Raw genomic sequence first — 14,610 nt, 5'->3', positions numbered from 1 at the left:
CGACTTTAATATCTTATTGCACAAATTACATCACTATGGTATCAGAGGTCTCGCACTTGAATGGTTCAGAAGTTATCTAAATGAGAGGGAACAGTATGTCCATGTCAATGATCAAAACTCTATTTGTAAGCCTATCATTTATGGGGTACCCCAGGGTTCAATCTTGGGGCCACTTTTATTCATTCTATACATAAATGATTTTATAAATTCCTCTAAAATATTTCATAAAATAATCTTTGCTGACGACACAAATCTATTTACATCACACAGGAATCCACATATGCTACAAGATATAGTAAACTCAGAGTTAACCAAAGTTGACACCTGGTTTAAATGCAACAAACTGTCATTAAATATCAGCAAAACAAATTTCATTTTATTTAATTCGAACAAAAAATCGTCTTTTTTTAAAAACCCTGCTCACTGCCTGATTAAAATTAATGGGCAGGTGATAAAAAGAGTGTACTCAACGAAATTTCTGGGGGTCCTCATTGATGATTCTCTTAGCTTTAAATGTCATATTGACCATCTTGTAAGTAAATTATCAAGGTATGTTGGCTTGTTTTATAAGATCAGACATTTTCTTCCTCTATCTGCCCTTATGATGTTGTATAAAACTTTGTTTGAACCACATCTCAATTACTGTAATGTTATATGGTGCAACACCTTCACAAGTCATCTAAAAAAACTTGAATCGTTGCAAAAGAAAGCCATACGGGCTCTGTCCTGGTCAGAGACAAATTCTACGACCCGCCCTCTATTCTATCGCTTTAAGTTATTGAGACTAGCTGAGCTAAATGAATATCATAATGCTTGTTTAATGTTTCAAATTGTAAATAACATGAACCCTAGATTGAGTAATCTTGTTCCTATCTCCAGCTCCCAGCATATATACCAAACGAGAATCAAACCACTTATATTTGGAAAATATCGCAGACATGTGCGCGCCAGTATGAGTGTTGTTTGTAGGGGGCCGCAGATTTGGAACAGGGTTGATGATGGTATTAAGGTGTTACCCTCTATCTCCAACTTCAAAAGACAATTAAAACACAAGTTTTTATTAACCTATATCTAATTTTCCAAAACTGATCTTCATGGATTACTGGGATGTGTGTATGTTTGTATGTATATGTTGTATGTATGAGTAAGTATGTTGTTGTAACGTATGTTATAGTACATTTTGTGTGTATCTATTGTGTCTCACTGCACATTGTCTGTAACTAACCATTTAAGAACTATGGGCCCCTACTTATAAGCTTTTTTTTTTGCTTCTTTGGGAGACCCATTTCACTGTACCTAATCTACTGTGTACCTTAAAACAGTATTATTGTAATGTTTTGAAGAGGTAATGAATGAATAAACGAAGTGAAGTGAAGTGAAGATTTGTTATCACAACTTTTTATCTTTTGTCAAATCAACTTATGTGTTATATGCAAATCAACTTATGCGATAATGTGTGAAGATAACAAACTATTTTGAGTTTCTGTCATTCTTCTTCATTGTATTAACTCAAATTTTTAATTACAACGAACTCAAAATTTTAAGGCAACAAGGTAATTTGCTTTTTTAAGTTAAACCAACATTATTTTTTTTCAGTGTACCCCAAAATTTACACTTTTTACACGCTTTTTTTCCTGAGAGTGTATGGACAAAAAAAATATTTCACAAAATATCTTCTTTTATGTTTCACAGAAGAAAGAAAGGCATTCAGGTTTAGAACGGCGTGAGGGTGTGTAAATGATGACGGAATATAATTTTTTTGATTTTGGGTAACATTTTACAAACAAGGTTTCATTTGTCAACATTAGTTAACATTAGTTACAAACAACCTTCTAAGCATTTATTAATCTTAGTTGAGGTTAATTTCAACATTTATTAATGCATTATTAAAATCAAAAGTTGTGCCTGTCAATAGTATTTAATTGAGATAAAATGAACTAACAATGAACTACAAACTAATAATAAAGAATAACAATTACTCTAGCAAATGTATTGCTCATTGTTACTTAATAATAGTTGATGCATCAGATAATGTTCACTAATGGGACCTTATTGTAAAGCGTTATCTTTAGTGGTAGGGCATAGAAAATATAATTAGCTCAGTATAAAACAATAGAAGTCAATGAAAAGTCTAAACTATGATATAAAAACTAACGTGTGTGTTTTAATTTAGAGGAAAAAGTCTTCAAATAGGTGAGGGATAATGGTACATGGTAGCAACACACACTGCTGTTGGTTTCTTTGTTTCCGATAATCTCTCCCTCATTATTAGATATGAGCCGGCAGACGTGTGTGTGCTTGGTATTCTGCACCGCACTCATACATATACACCTGCAAGGTATCAGGATCTCAGGAGAACTACATGGGAATCAAACTTTCTCTCCCCCTGTAAACAGTTCACGTCGGAAACAAAGCCCTCCTGTCTGTGTAGTCAAACAGACACTGTGTTTGCCCAGTAGATGAGAAACGCAAAGGCAGAACATGTGAGCGGATCAAAAAAGAAGAAATGCCAGAGGTCTGTCCCCCATCAGGGACCGTAAGACATCAGGGCAGCGAGCAGACAGTTACAGGAGCCTGTGCTTTTCATGGAGCAGAGAAAGTGGAAGACACGTTGTAAATGCTTCATGTATCAAGTAGTCAACCATTGTTACATTTTCAACTCACTTACCGATAACTAGAGAGGTGGGTGACCTTCTTATATGTAATGCAGATATATGCTGTTTTGCTATTTATTCTCTTTATATATAATATAAATATATATAATAATAATACGTTTTATTTATATTGCGCTTTTCTTGTACTCAAAGCGCTACAACAAGTACAGTACAAAAGTAAATACATTTAAATAATAATAATAATAATAATGCAACAACAGGTAGAATACAATATTCAGTGTCACCAATTAAGACACAAACACCATCTTAAAAAAGATGGGTTTTTAACTGTTTAACTGTTTATATATATATATATATATATATATATATATATATATAACATTTTCATTAAATTGTACTGTCTATTATCTTTTATATTTATTTATTAATTTACTTGTAATTTTATTTAAATATTTTTTAAATGCAATAATTATTAAACATATCTAAATGTAATAATGTATTACTTTAATTTAAAAATATTTCAATAGAATTTTATATAATATATATATGATTGGTTATAGTATAATAATAATATGCAAATATATATATATATAAATAACAGTTAAATAAGCTATATTTATTTTACTTGTATGTATTTTTGTAATGTTGAATTAAATTGTACTAACCTCTATCATTTGTTTTATTCATTTAAATTATATTTAAATATTTGTAATTAAATGAACGAACTTAGTGTAGAATTTAAAAATGTTTAAATTGAATTTTAAATATAGATAAAACATTTGAAAATGTGCATTATCCATTGAGCAAATACATAAGTTGGCCATCAATATAACAATCTAAACATGATTTGATTATGATTAATCTAAAACTCGTGCATTAAGAATTTTGACTGATTACATTTCTATAAAGCTGCTTTTTGTGCTAGATGTCAATAATTAGAGTAATTGTCTATTCAGTTAACATTATTATTCAGCGTTCAGTTAGAGATTTAAACAGTGTGGAGGGTATTCATGCTAACAGTGTAAGACACAATAACAGTAAAATGGCTTAATAAACAGTCAGATGCAGTTGAAGGCCGACCGTGTTGTCTTTGTGTTGTAGTGTATCGGCTAAGCAGAGCCCGTCCCGAGTGACCTTGCCCTGAGGTGGAATGGAGGGAGGAGGGTGGACAGAAGTGGGGTTGGGTGGGGGTGTACACAGATGGTGGAGAATATGGTTCCAGGGTATTTCGGAGGGGCCTAGCTTGGACAAACGCAAATAAATAAGCCTCTTCACCCAGCGCAGAGAAAGAGAGCCGCATTGTTATAGAACTGCTGAGATGGATCTTTGAAGACAGCCAAGGTAAAGTAAAGCAATTCAAGAATTTACTAAGCAATAATTAGAACGGTCCGCCAGGGCCGAAGGTGAGGAGAGCTGTGCAGACGATATCGGGTGGGAAGGTTTTGACGTAGCCCCATGCGGTTCTGAGGTTCTGCGTTCTGCAAGGTTGAGGACACAGAGCCCAGCTGCGGCAGGAATGAATGCTGAATAAATTAAGCATTCTGCCAAGTTAACACTAGCCTGGCAGAGGCTCTTTCCCTCCAAGCCCAGGTGTGTGTGAATGTGTGCACTGTACGTGTGAGAACATTTTTATTGTGTAAATATGTTTTGTGCGAAGGCAGTATGTGTGCATGCTTTATCGCACAAGTGTGTGTGTGTGCACATCTTACTCTTTCCAGTGTCTGGCACTGGTAGGGGGATGTGTGTGTGTGTGTGTGTGTGTGTGTGTGTGTGTGTGTGTGTGTGTGTGTGTGTGTGTGTGTGTGTGTGTGTGTGTGTGTGTGTGTGTGTGTGTGTGTGTGTGTGTGTGTGTGTGTGTGTGTGTGTGTGTGTGTGTGTGTGTGTGTGTGTGTGTGTGTGTGTGTGTGTGTGTGTGTGCGTGCGTGCGTGCGTGCGTGCGTGCGTGCGTGCGTGCGTGCGTGCGTGCGTGCGTGCGTGCGTGCGTGCGTGCGTGCGTGCGTGCGTGCGTGCGTGCGTGCGTGCGTGCGTGCGTGCGTGCGTGCGTGCGTGCGTGCGTGCGTGCGTGCGTGCGTGCGTGCGTGCGTGCAGAAGTGCGTGCCAGGAACAGTTCGGGAATTTGAGGCGGTGTTTCAAAGGGTCCCAGGATAGTTAGCAGGCTTCAAAGCAGCAAGACTGGAGCTTGTTCTCTCCTTCACATCCATCCACCCACACACCTACAATCTTTATTCGCTTTCCCCCCTCAATAACAGGATTTTTTTTTTATTTTTTTTTTTACCTAAAATCTATTTTTACATGTCTGAACAAAACATGTGGATATCCTCAGCGCCCCAAGGATTTTTTTGGGATGGGGTGTATATGGTAGGCATGGCACAATGTGGTTAACCAGGCTGGCATGAAGGCTGGCTCTTGTCTCTGAGCCACACAAATAGAGAGGGAGAGACAGAAAGAGAGAGCTGATATGTGTTGTTGTGGAAGTAGGTCAGGCGTCACATTCATTAACATCCTCCTCTCATGCCCAATGATGTGAGCCTCTCCCACTATCACACACACATGTACATGTACATCTCGCTGTGTGTGCGCACGCATAAATCAGGGCACGCATAACTTGCATATTAAATATTATCAGAGCTTATCAATTCAAGGCAGACGCTTATATTCAGCATGGATTTGTAAAAAAAAAAAAAAAAATGTTGGTACATTGTGTCAGTCATCATTTCATATCGCTTTAACCCCACCATCAAGGCAATAGACGTAAACAAACTTGGTTACCGTGGAGATAAAAGCAGTACTTAGTGTCTGCCTGCTCTCTGGACGACTGGACTTCTGCCAGAGCGGCACAGCGGAGCGCTCTACACAACTCTGTCCCACTTTCTTTCGCACGCTTTCCTCGCATGCACTCTCTCTCTCTCTTTCTCTATCTCGCTCCCTCTTCCATTATCCACTCCACTTTCTAATTCTACCTGCTTAGCAAAAGTTGTGTGCCTGAGTCAGTCCCTTTCTCTCCTCTTATGTCGTCTCCTTCCTTGCTTTCTGCCCACTCCATTCATCCTTGTCTCATTCTTTCCGAAATCTTGCAGTCATAAGCTTTCCCTCTTTCTCTGTCCCTCCCCCTCTCTACTCTCAGCAAGGTCACTTGGAGTTGCATGACAAAGCGACTTCACTGACATTCAGCAACAACCCCTCTCTCTCTCTCTCTCTCTCTCTCTCTCTCTCTCTCTCACACTCTCTCTCTCTCTCTCTCTCTCTCTCTCTCTCGCTCTCCTTACCTTCCTGAAGTCCTGCACTGCTGCTTCTCAGTCATTTTCCCATGACAATTAGCTAAAGCCTGGAAAATGGACCTAAATATAGATATATTTGACTTTTCACTTGTTTTTTTTGGCAAATAAAATCTTACTTGGTCTTTAATATGGGATCTCAATCCAAGGATGTAACCAAAAGTCCAAGATTGGTGGAACAGTTTATGAATGAGTTTCAACCCAACACTACATCACAACTTCTCCATTGAGTTAGGTTTGTAAACCATAACTCTGTCCAGGACAGCCAGGAACCCTGGAGTTGTGATTGATGATCAGTTAAACTTTACAGAACTGCCCGGTCCTGCAGATTTGCCTGCTTATACAACATTAGGAAGATCAGGCCCTTCCTATTGGAGCATGCTATACGCAACTCCTTGCCCAAGCTGTTGTTCTATCCAGACTGGATTGTAATGCTCTCTTGGCAAGCCTTCCAGCATCAACTGTCAAACCTCTGCAACTGATCCAGAATACGGCAGCAATAGTGGTATTTAATGAGCCAAAGAGAGCGCATGTCACACCTCTCCTCATAAAACTGCACTGGTTGCCAATTGCCACTCGCATCAAATTCAAGGCACTGATATTTGCCTACAGAACAACCACTGGCTCTGCACCCCACCTTACCTCACTACTTCAGACTTATATGCCCTCCAGAAGCTTGTGTTCTGCAAGTGAACGGCGCCTTGTGGTGCCATCCCACAAAATCACTTTCACAAGCCTTTACCTTGTACTAGTCCATGAATGACCTGCTTATCTCAACCCAAGCTGTTGAGTCTTTAGCCATTTTCAAGAAACAGCTGAAGACTCATCTTTATCGTCAACACTTGACCCACTAACACTTACTATATCTAGCCTTTTTTTGTTGTTGTTATGTGCTAGACTAACTGGGACTAGTGACCGCACTTATATTGTTGGTAAATGGTAATGGTAAAAAACAACAACCATAGTTCACTTTTTCTATGTGAGGTTTTGGATTCAATTTGTAAATAGTTCAGTATTAACTATAATAACCCTTGTTTAGATGACAAAAGCAAAGTCAAACATGCATGCTCTGGGTTAAGTGATAGAACAACCTTCCATGCTCTGTCACACGCAAATGCATAATTGTTTTTTTATTTTTCTTGTTAGCTTGATATGGGTAATTATGTCTCTTTTATGTGGTTTATGGCATATTTAGTGATGTTTTTCATTGGTAACCTTTAACATACCTTGTAATTAATGCCTTCATCTTTTTGCCTACATTTGCACAGTCTAAATTATATTTTGCATTTCTAATTATAGCCTATTCTTTTTTTTATTTGCTTAATTTTATTTATTAATAGCCTACTATTACTTCACTCTATTGCTATTGTACTTATTTTGCAATGCAAATAGGCTACAATACTGCAAAACCGAGAGAGAGAGAGAGAGAGAGAGAGAGAGAGAGAGAGAGAGAGAGAGAGAGAGAGAGAGAGAGAGAGAGAGAGAGAATCCAAATTTACATCATTCTTTCCACCCCGATGGATTTGACAGGGTTAAACATATCTCTCTTTCTTTGTTACCGTCTTGTACGCACAGGAACGGTTGCATTCTGTTCGACAACAAAGGCAGCGGATTGCTTTGATAACCTCTGCTGCTGTGATATCTAATCTATTAAATGCACGCTGAAATGCGAGTTGCATGAAAAGCTGAGTGAGCGCGCGGAACGGAAAGGGGAAGCGGCTTGACGGACTGCTTTACTTGAAACGTGTGTGTGTGGCTGGATGCTCTGGAAAGCTTGTGAGGTGTTGGGGTGTAGCGCAGGACAGAAGAAAAAAAAGAAAGAAAGACTTATCGAGGGCACCATCGGAAACGCTGTTTAACTTGGCGAGCTCTGCCGGATTGAGCACAAGCTGCGTCCTGACTGACTAAAACGTGTCGTCACTACTTCTAATGAGCACACTAATAATTTATATTTATCAATACACTAGGCTGATTGGATAGAGAGCAGACTGGTTTGTTTTTTCAATAAGGGGATCGATAAAGACAGGCGACAGAGGAGCTCAGCGTAAACTCTTGAGGAGGATCAAGCGGTTAAACGCACCGAGCTGTTTTTGTTTAGGACTGTGAGAGTGCGCATGCGCCATCTAGCGTTCGCCTAGTGAAAAATATTTTTTTTTACTCGTATCTCTTTTAGATTTGTGAAAGAGTTGCTGATTATCATAGTAATCAACTTACTGTTTTATTGCCTCGTTTTTTGCAGGTATTTGAGCGGCTGATGAAACAGAAATTGTTTAAATAGCCTAATGTTTAACCATAACTCATAAGATTTTAAGGAACAGCTCGCCCAGAAAGAAAATTCTGGCGACATTTACCCTTTATTGTTCCAAATCAAAACCCATATATGAACTTAAGTGAATGGTGAACAAAGCTGAGTAAATGATAAGAATGTTAATTTTTTGGGTGAACTGTCACTTTAAGAAGTAACAGATGTGAGTGTTCTTAATAATTATTAGAGGTTTTAGCTCTTAATGGCAAACAGAATCATGCATGGACAATTCAGAGGCACAGCCCTAATACAGCACAACCAACAAAAGCATCTAAACCAGCTTTTTATTCCTGCTGCACATACCCAAGTGCTGGATCAATATCCATTACCAGCACTAGTGCTGCAGACAAGCCATTCATTTCCACTGCAAAGCACCACGATATTCCCCTTGGGAAGCCGTTTCATCACTCTCCCTGCTACAAGCAAAGATGATTACACCAGATTCATGCTAGGCGTGTCTGTTAGTGCCTCAGATTACCTCTGCTTGTTCTCCAGCTTGATATTAGCTATGTGTGATGCTAAGCATATGTAGTTTAAGATTTAATTCACACAACATAATAAACCCAGTAATTTCATTTTGTGTTTATGTTTGTGTCTTTATGACGTGAAGCAGATCATTTTGTTTTGCCATGGACTTTTTGTAGTTATCTCTCAACGTCTTCATAATAGTCTATGATTAATGTTCTACTCCGGTTACGCATGAGTGCGAGGTGTTTTCAGGATTCGGATGGGAAGAGGGTGGGGAGCATTTCTTCTGTGGGAATGGGAATATGGGAATGCCTAGCTGAACTGTTCAGGGCGGAGGGGTGCATTTAGACAAAGCCAACAAAAACAAACGTCCATGGCTCTGGGAAGGCAGGGTCTGGTCTGAATCCTCTGTGGTTATTTACAGATGTTTACGACTTTGCTAAGGAAAGAAGCCCTGTTAGAACATGTGGGCTTGGTTGAGATGACCTTTTTAGCGGTGTTGAGTTACGCTGAATGGCTTCATGTCTTTGATCACGGTGAGATTATGTGTATTAGTTACAGTTGTTTGTGTGGGTCAAGTGAAGGTGAGATCATGTCTGTGTGGATATGATGGCCATTGTTTTGACACGTTTTCATTTGAAAAGTTTGAAACTGAATGCAGGTTTAATAGTCTTTTTTTATCTGTCTGTCTTAGGATCAAGGTGCAGGAATGGTGCCTCACCTTCAGGACGCCCCGTCAGCAGTGCCACGGCAGCCCCAGAGCAGCAGTTACAACATGATGCTTAAGAATCAGCTAATAAACAAGCAGCTTCAACAAGTCAGTGTTCAAATTCTCTTTATCATTCTCTTAGAGTGCTTTTGTGGTTTCTGAATACCTTTTCATTTGCACTACTTTAGAGGTAGAGTTTATTTGCTTTAAAAATGTTCATAAATTATTGTCTATTTATTCAAGGAAAAACAAAGGCAAATGGAGCAAATGAATGGAGGGCATATCACAGACTGCCATCAGGTGGCACCGTTTCAAGGTACAGTAACATCCCCACACCACCTACAAGAAGTCATTTTCCATAGATATTGGTAAACATTGGGTCTCATTCAGTTTTGAATGCATACATTTATTTTCATAGAGAAATCATAATTTATCAGTAAGTTTGCTCAAAAACTGAAGGCTAAATTTATGATACAGTTTACAACCAATTGAAACCACTCATTCAAAAATCACATACTCCCAGGGGCCATAGAAACAAGTCATTTATTTATATAGACAGTTTATTTAATATACATTAATAGAAATGAACTAATTGACTCTAGAAATAAATAACATATATATATATATATATATATATATATTAAATAGAGAAACCCCTATGTGGATTAAGTTTGTGCATGTTTTATGCAAATTACTAACTGTGTTCCCACTTATTAGTGGAAATTGCAATACATTTTTATGTGTGCACACATACAGGATTTATACAAAAGGCCCATTGTTTACTCAGTGCCAAATTCTTGCTATATCCAGTATCATTCAAAGATTTGGGGTTAGCAAGATTTTCTTTTTGTTTGAAAGAAAATGATATTTTTATTGCGCAAGGATGCATTAAAATTATTAAAAGTGACAGTAATGAGTTTTACATTGTTGCATTATATTCCTATAAACTTTCAATTTATTAAAAATCCTGAAAATAACATATCATGGTTTCCACAAAAAAACTTTTTTTTTGCAATGATATAAGAATGAATAAGAAATCAAAAGAAAAGCAAATCAGCATATTAGAATGATTTCTGAAGGATCATGTGACACTGTAAGTGAGTAATGGCTGCTGAAAATTCAGTTTTACCATCACAAGAATAAATGATATTTTAAAATATACTAAAATAGTTATTTTAAATTGTAATAATATTTTGCTTTTTTAACAAATAAATGCAGCCTTGGTGAGCATAAGAGACTTTTAAAAAATCTTACCGACTGTGTAACAGTAGAATACACAAAGGCGTGCTCAAAGTCACTTAACTTCTGCTTTCTGTCTTGCAGGTCCAGGTCGACCTCTCCCTCCGGAGTGTGGTGGTTATCCTATGGGGGCTTCTCAACAGTCAAATTCCACAATGCTCTCCCATAGCGGTCCTTTACCCACAAACCGAATGGGTCTTTCCTCCAGCTCGGTCTCCCAGATGGGCCCGTCGGTTGGAGGATACATGTGCAGCAAAGGTTCTAAACAAACACTCTGCCACCCGTCTCAAGACTTCGGAATGGCGATGCAGCCGGGCCAGAGCATGATGGGAATGGGCGGCCCTCCACGTCAACCTCTACACCCGGCTCACGGTGTGACGCGACCAGGAATGCCGTGTCCCAACCTAACCGGTGTTCCCGTGCCGACCCACCACCTGCGGCAGGCGCTGCACCAAGCCGGAGCTCTTCCGTCACGTATGATGTTCCCTTCCCAGCAGCAGCCCACGTCACAGTCCCAGCTCTGGCAGCACCAGCAAGGGGTGCAACCGCATATGGACCCTGCGAACCACCAACATCCCTTCCCCGCCGGAGGAGCCCCACCTGGATGCGGGGGTCCTCAGTTTCCACAGCGAATGACCGGTATGCCAGCCAACTTCCCTGGTTCCCGTCCACCACCTAATCAAATCCCCCCTGGTTTGGTTGGCAGACCGGACCAGAAGATTCCCACCGCCCAGCCTCTCTCCTCCATGCCCCAACAGAGCCTCAGAATGCGAGGTCCCCTTTCCGCTCTAGCTGTTATGAAACCAGGAGGTCCATCCATGATGCACCCGGCTCATGGCATGGCTCCTCCTAGCTACCAGACTGCTTCCGCAGGGAAACACTGTTCACCACAGGGCTACAACCCCGGACATAAGCTGCCCTCCTACGACTACACGTCACAGCATCAGAGCAACGGGGCAATAACTGGAGGGCTGCAAGGACCCGGGGGAGGTGGCGGTGCGGAGGTGGACTTCATTGACACTCTGGTGGGAAACAACGAAGACTGGCTGAACAATCTCACCATGATTGACGAATACCTCGAGCAAAACTCATAGGGACTGATCAAAAGCTTCCTAGGTTTGAAAATCACTACACACAGCACCAGAACGAGGTCGTGGCTCCGTCACCCTGCAAAGGCACGTTCACACCAAGAGCGATAACTGTAACGACAACTATATTGTCCACACCAATGGAAGAGAACATTCTGTTTATTATAAGCGTGCACGCAGTTACGATGTCTGCTGCTTTAAATGCATAATGTCTTTAAACTCTAAATTTGTCAATCTTTTTGAGTGGAAAAGAGTGATTCCAAAGATATTGCTCATCTGTGTCGTTATCGTTCTAGTTGTGGTGTGGACTTCCCTGTGCTCAAATAATTAGAACAATTATTAGTTATGGTCTTTGGTGTGAACAGGCCTTGAGGTCATAAAGCATTTTTTCGTGGCTAGCTTAAGTGAGAATGTATCGCACTGCTGAAATGATGCACTGCTGAGCCCCTGAAATGGCTTTTGGCGGCCAATAAAACATGCTTATATTATAAGATGCCCCCATCCTTTTCTCAAAGGTTGCTCTTCCAGTGCTCTTTGCACTGTATTTTAATATGGAGTGAAACACTGTTTTATGAAAACATGGGCTTTCCCCAGCAGTGTCAAAAAAAGTTCTCATTCAGTTAAAGGGATAGTTCACCCAAAAATGACAATTCTGTCTTTGTTTACTCACACTCAAGTTGTTCCAAATCAAAAAAAAAATATATATTTTAAGACCTGCAATGAAAGTGAATGGGGTCTTAAAACAACACAATTACTGTATTGACTACTTTACATGGGGTTTGAATAAAATGATGACAGAATTGTAATTTTTGGTTGAACGATCTCTTTAAATGCAGCGTGATAACAGTATTGTTGGCAGTCTCATGCCAGACCAAGCAAATATGCGCAGCTTTTCATTCTTGCTATTTGAAAAGTATATGAAATGATTTCTGTGACGAACTTATTTGAGGGTATTTCAAAAGGGGCTTGTCCTGTACATAAAGTATTTTGTAAAATATGGTTTCTTAAACTGTAACATACAAAAGAGAAGTACACATATTTATGCTTCTTTTCTGCTGATGAATTCTTCAGAATTTCTTTGTAAATAATTATCAAAAGAATAAATAAAACAAAAATGCAATGATGTAAAGAAATGAGTGTCACGTGAAAATTGCAAATGAAATATTTTACACTAGGAAACTCTATTGTAATTTGTATTATGCAAGACGGTATGGTTAGTTTTGGAGTAATACTATGTATTACAATGGTGAAAAAATTGTTATGTTTTTGACATAACTGGACTTCTGGTACTCCAGTCTGGCTTAAGAGGGTTATTTGTTTTGTGTTTTTAAATTGTGAGGTTTGGAGTATAATGTTTCTCACAGCATTTCATTCTGACATCAATTGCACAGTCTAGAGGTTCTCTAAATTGTGTCATATTGCCATAGCATAATACATTTTACACTAGACACTAGTGTCTTTGTAACAATCTGTTCCAGCTTACAATATGAGGATGTTGACGTTTTCTGGACCAAGGACACTTTTCAGCATTTCTAGGAATGTCTTTTTGTAAGTGCACACCAGCTACACTGAAAAAGCAGCCTCAGAGTAGCAGAGGGACAACAATATATGATCACACCACCTATTATCTAATACAACAGCAACACCTGTCACAGTGAGTGCATACAACAACCCACAGTCCTTTGTGCCAGAGTCTTGGGTTTCCAGTAGTTCATGACCATGTAGTTAATGCCATGAACTTTAAGACATTCTGATTTGTGATTAATTGTGATTTATTATATTTTGTCTTCATATTTTTAGATTGGAAAATAAACTGTATAAAATCAAACAAGTCTCCTTTTTTTTCCCCTGTTCTTTATCCTACTTCCATTTCCACAGGTGGTGTGACTCACATTTATGACTACAGAAATATTAGCACCACACCTCATTTAGTGTCCAGATGCCTGATAACAACTGCTCTAGACTGATCTATAGGTACAAGAACAACGGGGATTATAAAAACAAGGCTTGAATAAAGTACTATATGAGAAAATGAGAAAATATGTTCTTAAACTTTCACTACTTCTCACTTTCATGTTCTAGTCTGTTTTAACGATCATAAAAATGTATTTATTGGGGCTGAAGTTATTATTATTTATTTATGTTTTCATTATTATGACAAATATGTTCATATAAATTCTTTGTTGTTTTCTTTTCTTAATCTTACTTTTTTTATATAAATTCAAAATATATATATTACAGTTTTTTTCAGTCGCTTTGGTGCATTTCTCACATCACTATTTACATTTGCACAACAGTTAATGCATTTCTCAAAACAATTAGTACAAACTGCAAAACCTAGTTGATAACCTGCAAAAGCGTGTCACTTGCTCAAAATGGATCGCTCATTCCTCAAAAGCAAGTAATCATGTCAATGAAAGTGTCAGTGTCATCAAGATGAAAAGTCTTGACACCAATGCTTATGAACAAGATAGTCAAATGGCTTTGTCATGTTTTCATTATGACAGTTTACTCTGTAAATGTATTTCAATGCAAAAAAGTCAGATATTGGTGACACTACCTGAAAATGCTCAAGACGGCACTATATACTATTTGCACAGCCATTTGAAAAATACAGTGAAGTTACACATTACTGTATTTAGTGAGGTAACTGAGTACAAGACACTGAATGTTTCACATTTTACTGCATATGCTCTTTGCAATTTGAATTTGTTCACAGCATTGTGCAAAAGAAAATATACACCCTTATTTACAACAAACATAAACTCCCTTTGGGTAGAGCTGTGCACAACTGTAAACAACATTGCAGTACATATTGGAACTGAACATACAACATACATAGTACTGTAATCATTCATGCACATCCAGATGTTCCTCTCTGTCTGGCAACATAATTTCATCTGCATCACAG

At 38.7% G+C, this 14,610-nt stretch overlaps 1 protein-coding gene across 5 annotated transcripts in view; it reads left to right on the top strand.

The window, feature by feature from the left end:
* The window catches only part of LOC306994582 (uncharacterized protein), a 95,162-nt gene extending 81,641 nt beyond the window's left edge, over positions 1-13,521 (top strand). For all 5 annotated transcript variants that reach the window (XM_079605179.1, XM_079605177.1, XM_079605178.1 and 2 more), the window contains 3 exons: positions 9,358-9,480; positions 9,616-9,688; positions 10,696-13,521. In XM_079605179.1, coding sequence (XP_079461305.1) covers positions 9,358-9,480; positions 9,616-9,688; positions 10,696-11,705 — 1,206 coding nt within the window. In that variant the 3' untranslated portion in view covers positions 11,706-13,521. The remainder of the gene's footprint in view (positions 1-9,357; positions 9,481-9,615; positions 9,689-10,695) is intronic.
* Positions 13,522-14,610: the final 1,089 nt, after the last annotated feature.

This window comes from Phoxinus phoxinus (genome assembly GCF_949152265.1).
Source record: "Phoxinus phoxinus genome assembly, chromosome: 2".
NCBI lineage: Eukaryota > Metazoa > Chordata > Actinopteri > Cypriniformes > Leuciscidae > Phoxinus > Phoxinus phoxinus.
The sequence above is the reverse complement of the archived record's forward strand: the minus strand, read 5'-3'. Positions and strand labels throughout refer to the sequence as shown.